At 37.0% G+C, this 16722-nt stretch overlaps 1 protein-coding gene across 28 annotated transcripts in view; it reads right to left on the bottom strand.

Annotated features, from left to right (window-relative positions):
- Positions 1-15022, bottom strand: part of TTN (titin) — a 250969-nt gene extending 235947 nt beyond the window's left edge. For 23 of the 28 annotated variants that reach the window (XM_068138463.1, XM_068138479.1, XM_068138485.1 and 20 more), the window contains exons 1-11: positions 14827-15022; positions 12690-12793; positions 8326-8529; positions 6425-6712; positions 5642-5730; positions 5307-5551; positions 3409-3694; positions 3021-3164; positions 2438-2557; positions 1254-1385; positions 559-696 (exon numbers count right to left, since the gene is read on the bottom strand). In XM_068138463.1, the coding sequence (XP_067994564.1) occupies positions 559-696; positions 1254-1385; positions 2438-2557; positions 3021-3164; positions 3409-3694; positions 5307-5551; positions 5642-5730; positions 6425-6712; positions 8326-8529; positions 12690-12780 (1737 nt within the window). In that variant the 5' untranslated portion in view covers positions 12781-12793; positions 14827-15022. The remainder of the gene's footprint in view (positions 1-558; positions 697-1253; positions 1386-2437; positions 2558-3020; positions 3165-3408; positions 3695-5306; positions 5552-5641; positions 5731-6424; positions 6713-8325; positions 8530-12689; positions 12794-14826) is intronic. The other 5 variants (XM_068138481.1, XM_068138492.1, XM_068138476.1 and 2 more) reach the window with 4 other exon arrangements.
- Positions 15023-16722: the final 1700 nt, after the last annotated feature.

The raw sequence follows: 16722 nt of genomic DNA, 5'->3' as shown, positions 1-16722 counted from the left end.
GGTTTTGTCAGTGGCCATTATTTTCAGAACTACAAGAGTTTTCTTAGTTTCCCTTTTATTTTATATATTTCTTACATTCCATAAAAGATTCCATTAAATATGATCTAGAAAAACATTTGAATAATGGGAAAGTATTCCAGAACAGGAACTTCAATGGAGAATTAAGGGGTTAGAACCTTGTTCACTGCACACAGCTCTGCGTTATATGTACACTGATAAGTATTGTTAACCTTGATGCCTATTTAAACAATAGCAATGAGTTTTGGTTTTTTTTAAAGGGGGTAGAAGAAGAAGAAAAAAAGGTTAATATGCATTTCAGGAGTCAGCCAGTCCATTCCAAAGGTCAGCCAGAAGACAATTATGGGCACCCTATTAATAAAAAGTTAGGAGGTGGAAGAATATAGTTTAATTAACACTGGCCGTAAATGTTTGTAAGCAGAATAAATCTTAGAAAAAATAAGCTGAAAAAGTATCATTAGTAATTTTTGAGGGACACATAAGGCATGTAAAGAAAAGAGGATTAAAAAAATCAAATATGGTTATGGTAGTGCTATTCACCTTTCGATGAGTTACGCGCACTTGTTCTTGTTTGGTAGAAATTCCTTCTTTACTTTTCGTTATTATGACCGGTGCCTTAGGTTTATCAGTGGAAATTACTACCTTAGGTACAGAAGGTTTCATATCTTCCTTTCTTATCTAGTTTTTATGGTAAAGAGAAATAATAGTAATCAGTTGCACCTATAGTCAAATTTCTGGGGGAAGCAGGATAAAGCTTCAGAATGTCTATCAATAAGAAAAAAAAAAAGTCACCTGAGAAATGGAATAGTTTCATTTGTACAAACCAAGTTATAGCCTATTTTACATGCTAGGTGAATGGAGTGCATTCAAAGTCATTTTGATTTAATCTGTGTGTGAATTAAAGAAAAATTTTCCCACTCGTTATTTAATTGTGATAGATCATTGTAGAAACTGTTTCACAAAAATGAGTATGACTGACTTAAATATGAATGTCATTAAATCAAACTCCCTACATAAGCATCACGTCATGAGAGATAACATTTACAATTTATCTTCAACAATCTACTTTGGATATGAAATGCTGTGCCTGCTTCTGGGATGCTTTGCTTTGGATTTTATTTTGTAATCTTCTCTCCATGAAGATACAGGGCAAAGATTCATAACACATTTGATGAACAATAAGGGTTTATAATTAGAATATAACAATGAGTTAAATATTTGTAACATGTATTTACCTTCTCACGATCAATCTGCACTTGTTTGGTAGATATTTCTTGTCTAGCTCTTGATATTGTTTCTTGTTCTTTGGTTTTGTCTGTGGCAACTGTTACTGTGAGTACTGGAGTTTTCTCTGGTTCTTTTTGTACCTGGATATTTACAAATAAAGAAGCTTAAGTTATATATTGTTTTAAAATATAAGGTATGCAATTTTCTATATATTTGGAAAAAAGGACACAAATGAAAGGGCAAAAAAGGTCAAACTCTGGATTTCAAAATCATCTAGACTGGAAGCAACAATGATGTAAGACTTTCTATAAAACATATATACATTTAGCATAAAGTAGTAAAACAAGTGTTTGCTTTGCTACTGAAGGCAGTAATAAAAAGAATCAGATCAGAGAAAAACTGTCCTGCATCATAATCGGGAAAGTGTATATTAGAAACAAATTTTAGGTAATTTTCACTTTGCAAGAGGGTTGATTTCTATTTCTCAGTACTTTAAAGAAAAGTTACATGTTCTTTGTCACACATTTCAGCTGCAATGCAAATGTGACATTTCTCTGTAAAAGTGGATCTTCTATTAAATCACATTTGTCTGATAAAATGCATGATAAATAATTTGAATTCCAATCACTCAATGGTATTTTCAAAATGTAATTCAATGCAGAATGAGTTTTTCCTCTTTTTTCTGCCCTACTGTGCTGCCAAAAACAAACAAACAAACAAACAAACAACCCCAAATTAAAAAAACAAACAAAAAACCAACCCAAGAGCAAGCAGGTTACGAATGGCAAGCTTAGAAACAAAAATACAAAAGTCAGGGAAAAAAAATCTGGAAAACTGAAGAGGTATTTCCTACATACCAATTTGTTAAATGATTGAGAATACTGCCTAGCAAATCACTCTACAACATACAAAATATTTTTTTCTCCCCTAAGTTAAAATTTTTGGAAGCTTATCTCTCTTCTCTTTTATTCTCAGGTATAATGGAAGTGAAATAGAAAAGGAAAAACAGTCATCAGCAAGGAGAGATAGGAGAATGATAACAATATGAACTAAAAGACTGAACCTATGTAAAAGGAAAAACCCAATATTCCAGTATGTCATTTGTCTTGTTCACAGGCTTGTCTTTTTTTATGAGATACTAGATTTTTGAATGACCTAGGGTATAACAATCATAGTTAATATCTGTATTCACCTTCTCATAAGACATGTGCCTTTGTTCTTGTGAAGCAACAATTTCTTCTCTAGTTCTTGATATTACTGTTTGGTTTATGGCTTGTTCACTGGTAACTCCTACAGTTCCCTCCTTTCTCATCTGATATTTATATCAACAAACAAAAACCAAAGTCTTAAAACTAATTTTAACAAACTGATTATCAAAAGAAGAGAATTAAAAATGAGGGAGGATCACAAGCAAAGGAAGTGTACTAAGGGAAAATTATTTTATCCCAATGAGGAAATTATAAATGAGATATTAGAGGGAAAACTTCATCAGTGTAAGAATAATGTTAGAGAATAAATAACAAGGGTGAATACAGGATTCCTTTAATAGATGGTATTCTAAAAAACTCTTTAAGAATAATTAGTTCAACCCTGCTATGATGGAAAACAATGGAATAAGTAACCCACAAACATTCCTTTACAGTCCAGATGCCCTGTACAAGTATGCATGCGTTTGCAGTGCACTGGGTAATATCTTGTTAATTCCTCACAGTGAATCATGCCTTGTTTGCATGTTGTATGAAGGGATAAAGGGAGTGTCTGTGCTCTGTTTCTACCTGCTCCTGAATGTGGACTGCAGTCATTGCTGTCCTTTTAGCAGTTTGCTCTACAACACCTGGAGCTGGTTCTCTCACCATGGCTTGATCCACAGCAGCAACAACCGTAGCAACAGCTGCTGTTTTTTCACTGTCCTTTTTCACCTATATTAGTCACATCAAAAGACATTTTTTTCATGTTTCACATACATTCAGAAGAAGCACAAAACAAGTACAGAGACAGAATATTGCAAAGAGTGTTTAAATATTTGCAGCAGAACTCTAACAAGAACAGATACACACATTTTTTTAATATGCAGCCTCTCAGGTTCCATTTAGCAGATCTATTCAGCAGTGGTAAGTTCACACTTAGAGCAAATACAATGCCCTTCATAAAAATAGACTTTACCTCTCTAGCACCAGCTGCAACATCGCCAGCAGTAGCACCACTAATGGTAACTTGCTCTTGGACCCCGTATCTCCCCTCCCATCTTTCTTCAGTTCTTATTTGGGTAGTGCTTGTAGAAACTCTTGTTTCTTTCATCTGGGCTTCTGTGGTTTCAACGTATCCTTCCTGCTTCCAAGGGGGAAGGACTTCGGCCCCAGTTGTAACTACATGTGGTTTACGGACTGGAGATGGTGATTTCACTGGTCTGATAGGTGAAGTGGAGATTCTTCCAGCCGGAGAAACCGATCTAATGAAAAATAAAGTAATACTATAACTAATGCAGTGTCATATGACAGCTACTATATAAATAACTTCAGCCTGAACTTGAATTTGCTCCCCATTTAGGATATCTTCAGTACGGTGTTGCTTGATTTTGAAAAAGTTTTTGATGTTCTACTTGCAAATTGAATTTACCTGTTTTTAACATTATGCCTAATGCGTGCTTTTGTCATATGTATTACTGCAACATATCTTTGTAGTAGCTTAATAGCTACTGTAGTAGCTGATTTTCAAAAAGAAATAAAATCAAGTGTCAAGAGGCATTTCACTCAAGCATGTATATTTAAAATATGCCATGCATTTCCATTTATTCTACCTGAATTCTCCTCATAGAAATAACACAGAAGTCTTACAGGTTGTGACTATTGTGTATTCTATTTGTGATTTGGTCTCTGCAGACAGACAAAAGGATTAGTGTAACCACCCTTTGTAAAACATTAAGTGGCAGCCACCTAGCAATAATATAACCACATCTATTCCTGCACTCACTCTCATTTTCTTCCATGTGTCATCCCTATATGTGTTCAGATTCCAGGCAAGCCTCTGTTCAGGGCCCATGTTTATTCCCATACTTACATTTAAATTCCAAATTTTCAATCCCAATCCTAGCGGATAGTTTTGGAAAAGCATTTTTAAAAATGCTTTAACAGACTTTCTAACTTAGATTTTCTTTGAGAGGATTTTTTTTTAATGTATATTTCCTAGATAACATTCACAAATTTCATCATTAGGGGGCAGCAGCATCAAATTAATGTTTAGATGTATTGTCTAATGTATAATACATCTAGAGATTTGACTAGTAGGGGAGTACAAACTTGTAGCTCTATGTGCACTCTAGGTGTCACTATTGAGTAATTCGTGCGTCTGTGCAGTTTGTCACTGCTAGTTACCATTTCTTCCTGTCCTTGCCAACTATTCTCAACGGGGCGAAATTCGTCAGCACACTTAGCTCTAGCAATTTAAGCGGGACTTTTCTGAGTACCCAGCTCGAAGATGTTCCTTCCATGACACTAGTGCTTCAGGATGCTGAAGAATTTACCTGCCTCTCAGCACAGGCCTCCTGGGATCTCTTAGACCACAAGTCCCACTTTTTAATCACTCACTTTTCCTCTCAAGACCCCTTCCATAAACACATTTACCTTGCCTATCTGCAAAACATTATATCCACAGTCATTACTATTACACATAGAATGTATTCGTGTTTTTTACTTATCCTTCCATTCTGTTTGCCACTTGTCAGTGTCACTGCTCTTTTCTCTGTTCATCTAAATCAATTAATGACAAGCTGTTCTACCATTTTCTTTTCTTTACAAACTTGGAGCTCTGAATGCTACTTCGGAAATCAAATAGCACTTATTCCCAAAAAGACATTTTTTCTATATGGGATAGGAAATTTACTAACATGCTACACTCCTACAGCAGTGGCAAATATAGTACATTATAGCTTGCCATCAGAACAAACTCAGTCAATATTAAAGCGGTGCTTTCTTACATTTTTTACTATGCTCTCATTCTACAGTCTTACAGCTGTATGTGGGGGATTCAAAAAGCAATCTTATTTGAAAGAATCATAAGTTTACCTTACTGGAGAGGGTGTTGGTGCTCTGACATGTCTTACGGGTGATGGTGATTGTCTAACAGGTGATGGAGATTGCTGTCGAGTCATTTGTGCTTTTGCAGCAATTACTGGTGGAGTTGGCGATTTTGATGTAGGTCTAGGAGGCATTCGTGGAGGCACTTTGTGTGGGAGCTGTTGGCCTGTCACACCTTCTATGACCGTTTCAACACTTGTAAGTGATCTGGCGTCAAAGTGGGTTTCAGTCTTCTACAATGAAATCAAGAAAACAAGTCTGAGCTATCACAGAAGTAATCATCCACCTTTTAGACTTACCTGCTTTGTTTTAGAAAAACATACCTTTTCAATTCTGGCTTGTCTTGTTTGTGAAATCTGAGCAGTCGAAACAATCGTCTTTGTCTTTTTAGCAGGAACGGCTTCTTCCTCACCTTTTGGAAGAGAAATTGTGATCAGAAGAATTGCATGTGGTAACAGACAATAAGCAGTTGCAGAAATAAATGAATGGTCAATTCCAGTTATCTAGAAATTTATGTAAACAAGGGAGAAAGAATTAAGAAACCATCTGCTTTCCCTGCAGTATTAATAGACAGATAATTCTGAAAACAGTTGAAATATATTTTCTGCATTACTATGTCATTAGGGAAACAACACCACCAACACAAATAAACAAACCAAAACACATATATTGTAGATTCTTCAGAATCAGTCAAATAGCTACACAGACTGGAAGCCTGACTGAAGTGAAATGCAAGTAGAGTAACTCACTGCTACAGTTCTCTAAGAACTTCCTCCTTGGGAGGCTCAGTTACAAGACCACGTACAGTGATCCAGTCTATCAAGGCTATCTTACAAATACAGCTCTGAAAGCACACAGAATGAAATGAAAGCAACTGTATCCTCAGTTTAAAGGTGGTTCATTCTGGAGCAAAGGACCTTTTAAATTCATAGACAGAAACATTTGACCAATTTCACCAAGGACACTGCTTTTTCACAGCAAGTTAGTAACTCTTGAGAAAGAACTTAAAAACTCATTTACTGAATAAAACTTTGATGAAGTGGTTTGCAATGTATTATTGCAATAATGATTCTCATTTTCATGGCTTGGAACTTATACTCCATTACCTTGAATGAGCAGTTCAGCTGTCGAAGTAGCACGTCCCACGTTATTTGTCGCATTTACTGAATAGGTACCGGAGTCTTCAGGGTATGCTTCTGCAATTATTAAGCTGTAAAGGTCTCCATCTTGTAAAATTTGGAAATCGGGGGAGCTTTGGATTTCTACTCCATCCCGATAGAACTTCACCACAGGTGTAGGGATTCCAGTCACTCTCACGTCAAGTCGAACTTGACTTCCCTGCTTTGCAGTCATGCTCTGTAGTCGTTGTGAGAAGTTTGGTGGTGCTGTTCCAGCTGCAGTTTTATTCAATAAATAAACAGAAAAAAAATAACTTCTGTTAAATAGCACTGTAAGGGCTAGATATTCTCATTACTGGAAGTTCACAAGTCCTTTCTCCTTCACATGCTACTAACAGGTGATACTACCTTCTCGAACATTCAAAACATTAGGAGCTGATTTGCCAAAATGCAAATATCCTTAAGGTTTTTCACGTGCTTAACTTTTCTTATATTTGTGACTATACCTATGATTGAAAATGCTTCTCAAAGTAGAAATACATTGACCATAACTACAGGTAATAAGAACAATTTATTGAGTAGGACCATTTATGAATAAACAGAATAAACAGAATAGAATAAACCAAACCAGGTTGGAAGAGACCTTCAAGATCATTGTGTCCAACCCATCAACCAATCCAACCCACCCAAACAGCTAACCCATGGCACCAAGTACCCCATCAAGTCCCCTCCTGAACACCTTCAATGACGGCGACTCCACCACCTCCCTGGGCAGCCCATTCCATAGCGCAATCACTCTTTCTGTATAGAACTTCTTCCTAACATCCAACCTGAACCTCCCCTGGCGCAGCCTGAGACTGTGTCCTCTTGTTCTGGTACTGGGTGCCTGGGAGAAGAGACCAACATCCGCCTGTCTACAACCTCCCTTCAGGTAGTTGTAGAGAGTGATAAGGTCACCCCTGAGTCTCCTCTTCTCCAGGCTGAGCAACCCCAGCTCCCTCAGTCTTTCCTCCTAGGGCTTGTGTTCCAAACCCCTCACCAACTTTGATGCTCTTCTCTGGACTCGTTCCAGCAAGTCAACATCCTTCCTAAACTGAGGGCCCCAGAACTGGACACAGGAATCCAGGTGTGGCCTAACCAGTGCAGTATACAGGGGCAGAATGACCTCCCTGCTCCTGCTGGCCACACTGTTCCTGATGCAGGCCAGGATGCCATTGGCCCTCCTGGCTGCCTGGGCACACTGTAGGCTCATGTTCAGCCTACCATTGACCAGTACCCCCAGGTCCCTCTCTGTCTGGCTGCTCTCCAGCCACTCTGACCCCAGCCTGTAGCACTGCATGGGGTTGTTGTGGCCGATGTGCAGAACCCGGCACTTGGATGTGTTAAATCTCATGCCATTGGATTCTGCCCATCTGTCCAGCCTGTCCAGGTCCCTCTGCAGAGCCTCTCTACCCTCCAGCAGATCAACTCTTGTGCCCAGCTTGGTGTCGTCAGCAAATTTACTGATGATGGAATAAAAAAAATAGAGGAGGCATGGCATGTAAGTTATTCTGTTAAATATCATTTATACCATTAAATACTATGAAGGGCTCCATCCTACAGAACTTTGTCTTTTCTGTTTTGAGTAGTTTGATGGTGTGATAGATCACATGAGTAGAAGTATATACAGGACTAAAGCAGAAATTTGTAATTGTGGATAATAAATTGTAAGGTCAAGATTAAACTTTATAGAGAACACTGTTATAAATTACTGGTGAGACTGCTTTAGGAAAAGGGATTTGGTTTGGTATTTCTTTGCCAGTCAGGTGCCTCAAAACTTTTTTCATTATCTGTGACTCTTCTGCTATGACTCTCACATTGCTAGCAGAGAGAAGTGCCTGTCTTGATACCTGTGACAAGTAGTTCAGCAGTACTAGTTGCTTGCCCAGATCCATTGGTGGCTTGTACGGTGTATCTTCCGCTGTTGGCTTCTGTCACGGTGGGGATCACCAGTTTAGCGCGGCCATCACTAAACGAGATCTGCACACCGGGTAGAGTTGCAGCAGAGAGAACCTGGCCATCCCGATACCAGCTCACCTCAGGAACTGGGAAACCTGAAGAAAAAGTAAGGTGCTATTACATGCCAGCTATCCAAAAATACCATAATAGTCACTCATGCATAGTTTTGTGGAGTGTAATGGCATAGGCACAGACCTACAACTGCATGTCCAGTGGTAGAGGAATTTCTTTTTAGACAGGTCTTTAAAGAAAATAGCACAGAACAACTGCACAGGCTACTGTATTTAGAAAATCACTTGAATAATGAGTGGACTGTAGTGTTTGGCAATCCTGTTGAGGAATAAAAGCTCATTAAAATTATGAAGGGAATATGTTAATGCACAGGAGGGTTTCTGTTTGTTTGGGGTTTTTTATTTATTTTGTTGGCTTGGGGTTTTGTTGTTGGGGGATTTTTTTGTTGTTTGGTTGGGTTTTGGTTTGGGCTTTTTTGTTTGTTTATTTGCCAGTATTGCTTATTGCTAACAAAACTATCCAGTCAAATAAGGGGTTGGTCTCTTCTCCCAGGCAACCAGCACCAGAACAAGGGGACACAGTCTCAAGCTGCGCCAGGGGAGGTTTAGACTTGAGGTGAGGAGAAAGTTCTTCACTGAGCGAGTTGTTTGTCATTGGAATGTGCTGCCCAGGGAGGTGGTGCAGTCACTGTCCCTGGAGCCGTTCAAGAGGGGATTGGACATGACACTTGGTGCCATGGTCTAGTCATGGGGTCTGTGTTTATAGGTTGGCCTCGATGATCCTCGAGGTCTCTTCCAACCTTAGTTATGCTGTGATACTGTGAAATAATTTGGAGAGAAAGTAAAATCAGAACTTCCAATCAAGTTAAGTAGTTGCCCTAACACTAAAAGATTGTAGAAAATAAAGTGACAGTAAAAATAACTGCTGTATACATTAACTTCAATTGCCATTCGTGTTATGGGATTTTGGGGAGTTTTTTGTCATTTTGGTTTGGGGTTTTTTGTAGGTTTTTTAATTGGTTGTTTTTTGTGTATGGGTTTGTATTTTTTTTTTCCTGGAGGCTCAGGAATGACGTCTGAGGCTGCACTCACTAGAGTTATTCTAATTTCCTCAGTTCCACCCTCTGTGGCTTGGAAAACTTGAGGAGCATAGTGTTCTACTTTTTTTCTAAGGTATACTTTCTATAATCTCTTAACTGTTGGGGTTTTAATGTGACAGGAATACAACTATATGAATCTAAAGTGAAAGAGAATGATTGAGGTTTTAATTGAAGTTTTTACTTGCAGTCATAACCGATTTGGTTAGAAAAGTTTTAAATTTTGCTTGTAGTTGAAAAATTGATTGTTAGATACAAGTAAAATAGAAACATACAGGAAAAAAATGTGGCCAGTTTTTGAGAGGATTAGAAATCAAAAGGGTTAAAGTACATGTAAGTATTGCTAATTTCACTGATGAAAGTTATTGAACATCCCTGATGGGTTGGTATAATTCAATTTTATACTACTTGTATGAAGCATAGACATTATTACAATAAACAGAGTATCTAGCAGATCCTACTGATTTCATCCAGAACTTCAACATCTTCAACATTTGTGCAGATGAGATTCAGGGGTTTTTATGCTAGATGATGTAAAATCATGCTGTCAACAGTGAATTTCTTGAAACATTGACAGCCAAAATGTTTGTTGGTTTTTTGGTTGCTTTGTTTTGGTATTTTTTCCTACGTCCTTACTTTTTTGTGGTAGGTTGAATTCTTTTTAAAACATTTTTCTCTTTATTGAATCTATTTGGATGTCTCTAAAGTTAGAATCTAATGATTCTAGAAGCCATTTTCAAAATTTGAGCCTAAATGCATATTAAAAGAAACTGATCTTCATAGATGTATTAGTACTTTGTTAGTCCCATTCCCATGACAGAGAACTGGGAACTAAAAGGTAAAATCTACCTCAGATTGTAGACATTTTCACCTGGACTATATGGAATAGAGAATGTGCCAAATTACACTATTATTTGAAACTAATTACTAGGACATTCTTTTGAGTTTTAAAACTGCCTGAGAAAATTAAGCTGAAGTACTGGAACCTCCTCACTTAAGTAATTTAATTCCGTGAGATTGCCCTGACTATGATGAGACAGGAGCTGCTAAACTGCACAACCTACATGCTGCTTTCAGCAATGTGTGGAGTGTAAAGGCCATCTTGTATTGGGTAATATCTGAAAATACCTGTTCAAAGAAAGTTAAGCAGAGTACAGATTAGTTCTTTATCATCAAATTCCATAATGATCAGTACTGTGAAGACATGAGGACGGACACAGATCTAATGTCTGCAGGACTACAAACTTTCTTGATAGTGATGTACTGTTACATCCCCTCAGCCACTGCTCATCTAGTAGGGCTCCCCCTATGGTGATGTTTTGGCTGATCTGGCATTTACTGCTTTTAATCATGGGGTTTGTGTGTTCTCCGGTTTCTGAGCACAGGGTAAAGTACTGGGTATTTTTGTCTGATATCAAGCCTTTGTATCATGACACTTAATTCCCAATCTGATACAACAGTGTAATTAATTTGTTCTAGTTTACATACTACAAAATTGCATTCCACATGGCTGCTAAGCCCTTGTTGGTACTCAGAATTGGACTCTTTGCATTTGAATTGTAGCTCTGTGTTAATATTTGACTTGTATATATGAGATCAGTATTATCAGAGATAAAACTAAAGTTTGAATTTCAAATTCACAATAATACATGACAGAGAGGGCCTAAAATGCACTAGAATAAAGCTGCGTAGTCCGCTATTTATGCAATACTTCAAGAAATAAAACTTACTTATTCTTCATGCATTCAAAAAATCAAATCCAAGCCACTGTCAGATCTGTCTTGGTGGGTGTTTTGGGGTCATGAAAGATATTCCAGAATCTCAGATTGTGAATAAAGTTAACAGGAGATTGCCTTACATGATATTTGGGACTAAAATACAAATAATGGCATATGTTATTAGAAAAACTTCTGTCATCTCCTCAGTCAGAAATTGAGTTCCCCTTGAAGTACTTCATGATACCACAAAAATTAAAATGTCCAAAATCACACATTGAGCTACAATATAATTATCCTAACTCATTCTGAAAACCTATTTATGCATTTGTAATAATTATTGCAATAATTAGTAGAAAGAAACTGTCACAAAAATTTTCATGTGTACAGGCAACAAGAGAAGGTCAGGACAATTAAATGAAGAGCAGGGGACCAAATAACAAAATAAAGTATGAAAAAAATATCATGGATTTAGATTACAGGACATGTTCAAACACCTTCTGTGAGCCAGTATTATCCACAGGGACCAAGGGATGAGCCATAGTGGGCCATAGATGTCAGAGATCTTTATAGTTGGAGAGATCATATGCTTGCACCTGTTAAAGAGCATCTGGGTAGTGTTTTATGGTATGTGGATCATCACATTGCTATTGCATGTAAGACAATACAATTCCATCAGCAGGAACATGTGCCTTTCCCCCTTAGTCACTGCTGAGGTCAGAGGCCCTCTTAGAACAGGGTGTTGGTTATCTGGTAAAGTTATCCTGAGGGTTTGCATGGAATTTTGTACAAGACAGGGTGTTCCAATAGAGTGTAGACTGTCAAGATGAAATATCCTTTAAAACTATGTGGCATCTTGAAATTGACTTAGATTATGTTAATATATTCTTGTAATACCATCATGTTCACTATACACATCTACAATCTAGTAAGCTAGTGTTCTCTCCAGTAGCCAAGTGGACCTAAATTTTGTGCCTTTAACCTCCTGTTCCAGAACTCTGGAATTAGACAAACTCAGGGACACAGAAGGCAGAAATACAGTTTAGCCAGAGTAAGGTTTAGCACTAAATCAGTGAAGAACTAGCATACAGGGCATATGCTTGTTGTCCTGCCCTTTGCACTTTACGTCCTCATTCTGTCTCATCATCATCCAGACAAGATTACTTTCTCTTTATCCATATGAAATTCCTTTATTAGCACAGACTTGTGACTTTATGCATTATCTTTGTGGATACCTGACAGCCTTTCACGGTGCTGATCAATACTATATGATGTGTATATATATTCATAACTCAGCATTATCTTTACCTGTTCAGATTAGAGCATGATCTGCAAAAAGTGTTATTGTTTGTTTTAACATAAACATTACCAAAAAAAAATGATAATAAAAAATCATAATAATAAATCATGGAAGAATAAACCAAAACCTTACCACTAATATGAGCCTCAAAGGTTGCGGCACTACCCTCCAGTGCCACAACACTTTGTAATGGCTGCGTAAATGTTGGTGCTTTTGTCGTCATCTTTACAGGCACTCTGAAAGAAACAAAACCATAATTAGATATCAGTGGTGACATTTTTATTATATGCACATCCTTCTTGCTAAATTTTAGACACATTTCTAATTATTTTCATAGCAGTTTGCCCTTCTCCATTTTAAATCACATTGACATGGTGAGAAGTGAAGGCAATAGGTTTTGACAAAGTTGTACAGCAAGTTACACGTAGGACACATTTGGCTGAGTTGGATGTGAAACTGTTATTTTTAGCAAAGCTGTGATTTGCCATTACAAGCATGCAGCAGAAGACAAAGTTCTGCTCGACTCATTACATGACCTTGTGCAGGTCATCTAGCTTCTCTTTACCCATTAATTTCCTTTACTTGAGGAGAAAATAATCTCCATGTAAAAATGGTTTTGCATCATGTGAAAATGTTTTGTAGTGCAAAATATTTGTATATTCCAATGCAAAGACAGCTAAGTAGCAAGTGAAAAAAAAATGTGAAGGTCTACAATCTAATAATAATTAATAAAATAAATAAGCCAAGAGACTCTCTTTTAAAAGACGTTTTTATGTAGTGAATAATTTCTTTTTACATAGAAGTATATTGGCATTAAAGATGCAGATAAAATTCTACTCTTTCTTAGACAGTGTCTCAGTGGAATGTTGAATATTGGAAGACAGCCACTTTGGAAATGTGAGCTAGGATATAAGGTACCACTGACACTGATGGTTTGAACAACTGGAGATTTATGTGAAATCTGAAAGAAAAATAAGTTGCTTTCTCTTCCTATGCTATAAGATCCTAGTCTGAAATAGCACAGTGCCTCTAGTAAAGCTTCTGTATCAGAAACATTTTATATTTGCACAAACATATTTATTTACTGATGTTGAATAAACAGATTTTTTTAAAGTAGCTAGTATCTTCTTAATAGTACCACATACCTATTAAGGTAAATTTTTTTCTAGTAAAAAATTCCCCTGAAAGCATATAATGTCTTATTAAGCAAGAGTTAATTCTATAAGCATTTGAAGTCAGTCACTCGAACATTTACTTTACGTACTTTGGATTTTGTGCCTAATTTGTGCCAGTTCCAGAATTAAAAATTAATGAGAAAGTAAAGTTTGTTTCACTGCCAGCCAGATTCCTTCATTTAAATCAGTTCTGATGGCCACAAACAATGAGTGCATAAGGGCAGAAATGGATATTGTATTGGGATTTTGACCTGCTTTTTATTACCTTTCCTGGATACCTGACGGAGGAACAGCCTTTTATCAAAGCTTTTCCACTTTGAGAGTGAAGGGAAACAGTTCAAATTAGAAAAAAATTACCAACATTTTGTCCTAATACAACACTACTTTTGAAGCTGAGCTAAAATTTATGGAAGTAGTCTCACAATAATTACATATGATGAAAGCTTATACACGCACACACTTTTCTGACTCTAGAATAGATGGAAATAATTTAATTAGAATTGTCATTGAATTCACACAAAGTTTATATATTTCATTGTCTAAGCAAATTTCACTGATGAAGATCTGATCTTATAAGGCTTTTTGTATAATTAGAATTAAAAGCATGCTTCTGAAATGTCATGTTCCAGAAATAACCTTCCTGGCTATGAATGACAGCAGACAAGTGTTCCAGAGCTGCCATGTAATTGATACCTTAGTAGCTGATTCCCTTAAAAAGTCATCAGTGCTTAGCTGATACCATATGCATTTTATCAGAGCTATTCTTGGAGCTCTCAGTTTATCTCTCTGTAGCATAACCTTGAACATTCCCAACAGAAAGGAGTTTTTAAGTTAAGCAGATGTTCCCATGTACTTTCTGAATCTTAACTTATGCAGCCTTAAACTATGAGTCCACTGGAAAAACATTTTGCTGAATGTTATCGAAACTTACTCCCAGAAATTTAAAACAATCTTCTCAGAGAATTTAAGTTCTCCATGTCTGTACTCTGAAACCTGTACCCCCACTGTGAACAACTTTATAAATAATAGAAATATCAAGATTACTAATGACTGATAAAACACTTATTACATCAGCAAAAAAAAATGTTACTAACCTGATCTCTCAAAGTGCTTGTAAGAGTGGGCTAAGCCCAACGAAATCTCCTTGAACGACGTCCTTATCCAGAGTAAGATTTTTTTAGACAATCCCAGCATGAGAATTGTAGAGCCTCTAACCATAAAAACAAAACTACACAGTCTTGACAGTGTAGTTTTGTTTTTTTGCAATCCCTACACCCGAGGCGAGGCGGGGAATGCACGACTGCTCAGAAGTGCTAACATAGTTGTTTCGCTTTATATACCCCAGGACTGCTGACAGGTCTGCCTCATCATGTCAGGGCCAGTTCTGATTGGTTTCTTAAAAGAAAGTATCTTGTGAGGGGGGATCTACTCTGTGTAACCACACACCACTTGTTGGCTTGATTGACAATGCTAATTTTGGAAGCACAAAGGAGCTTCACTAAGAGAACATCATATCTTCTTATAATTTTCATTTCTGGTTCAATTTTGTTTATAATGTGCAATTTACCAGTATTGCAAAAGTCCTAAGTCATGAGCACAAGATTAAGAAAGTAATAAAGAAGCATTTTAGCAGAGGATAGGGGCATCAGAAGTAGCCATATCAGTCACATTCAGCCTTACTCTTTTCCATTATAAAACACAACAAACATCTAAGAAACTACCAAATGCATCCGTCAATCACCAGACCAAATAAGTAATCTGAGCTCAGACATGTGGCTGCACACTATTAGAATACACTGTTTAAATTTTATTTATTCTGTAACTTTGAATTCTAAAATCATATTTGGTAATTTATGGGTTTGATGTTCTGCATTTTTGTTTCATTCACAATTTTTTGGTTTGATGCTCCAAGCATCAAACAATAAACAATAGCATGTGAAGTTCAGAAATATAAATTATGTGTAAGTAAACTCACACAGACAACTACTGTAATTTTGAAAGGCAACTTTTAAGTCTAGTCTAGTCTATTTTTTTTTCCTTCCTATGGAGGCCTTCTTCAAATCACAGATTTAATCATTCATGGAAAAACATATTAGTTTGTGAACTTCCTCTAGCCCTGCTTCAGCACTTGCTTTCCTACCATTGCATTGGTTGAAACAGAGGTCAGAGTTAGAACACCACTCTTGTCTATAGCTGGAATGGGAGGTGTTTTGCCACAATGCCCTATATGTCTTCTTTTTTAAAAAGCCTTTTTTCTTCCCTATGAATTGGAGTATATACAACACATATCTAGCAAACTCTTAAAACATGTAACAGACTCATAAGACTATTTACGAGCTTTAAAGTCACATTACACATGTGCTTAGTTGTTTTGGTAAATGGAGCACTTCAGTCTGCTGTTATCAAGATTCACATCGAAGAGGATCTCCCAGCAAAGCAAACACAAGCTGGAGTTTTGTACTATCAGATGCAGCTGTATTTAAAAACAACCTGAAGGAAACCTCCAACAGGAGCTCTGGAAACTGCCAAGGAGAGAAAATACCACCACTAAGGATTCCTGCAAGGGGCTATTATAGCCTGCAGATCTGAAAGAAACAAGAAATTACATGTTGCTGTGGTCTCACAACTTCAGAATTTTGGTATGCCCTTTAATTTATAAATCCCATAAGGTGTCAACTTTGTGTCTAGTTTTGGCATGCAGCAGCAACAACAGCAACAGAAACTGAAGGAATAGTGTCTCATACTATGTGGACTCTTACAGAGGTTGAAAGTCTGTATTGATGACTCACTTTTAACTTTTTGTTGCAAATAGGTGGTAGAGAGCCTAATCTCTCTGCACAAGACTTAGAATGACAGCAACTGCAACTCCATGCATTAGCGGGGAGGACATTAGATTCTACAAAATACACAAAATATCCAAAGACATCTGTGTGGAGGGTATCTATTCTCTGTTCTAAATAGAGACTTGCTAAAATAGTAGATGACCTTTA

Source organism: Melanerpes formicivorus, unplaced genomic scaffold (assembly GCF_026170545.1).
Source record: "Melanerpes formicivorus ecotype bairdi unplaced genomic scaffold, bMelFor1.0.p_v2 SCAF_5, whole genome shotgun sequence".
NCBI lineage: Eukaryota > Metazoa > Chordata > Aves > Piciformes > Picidae > Melanerpes > Melanerpes formicivorus.
Note: the sequence above shows the minus strand (reverse complement) of the source record. Positions and strands in the feature narration are given on the sequence as shown.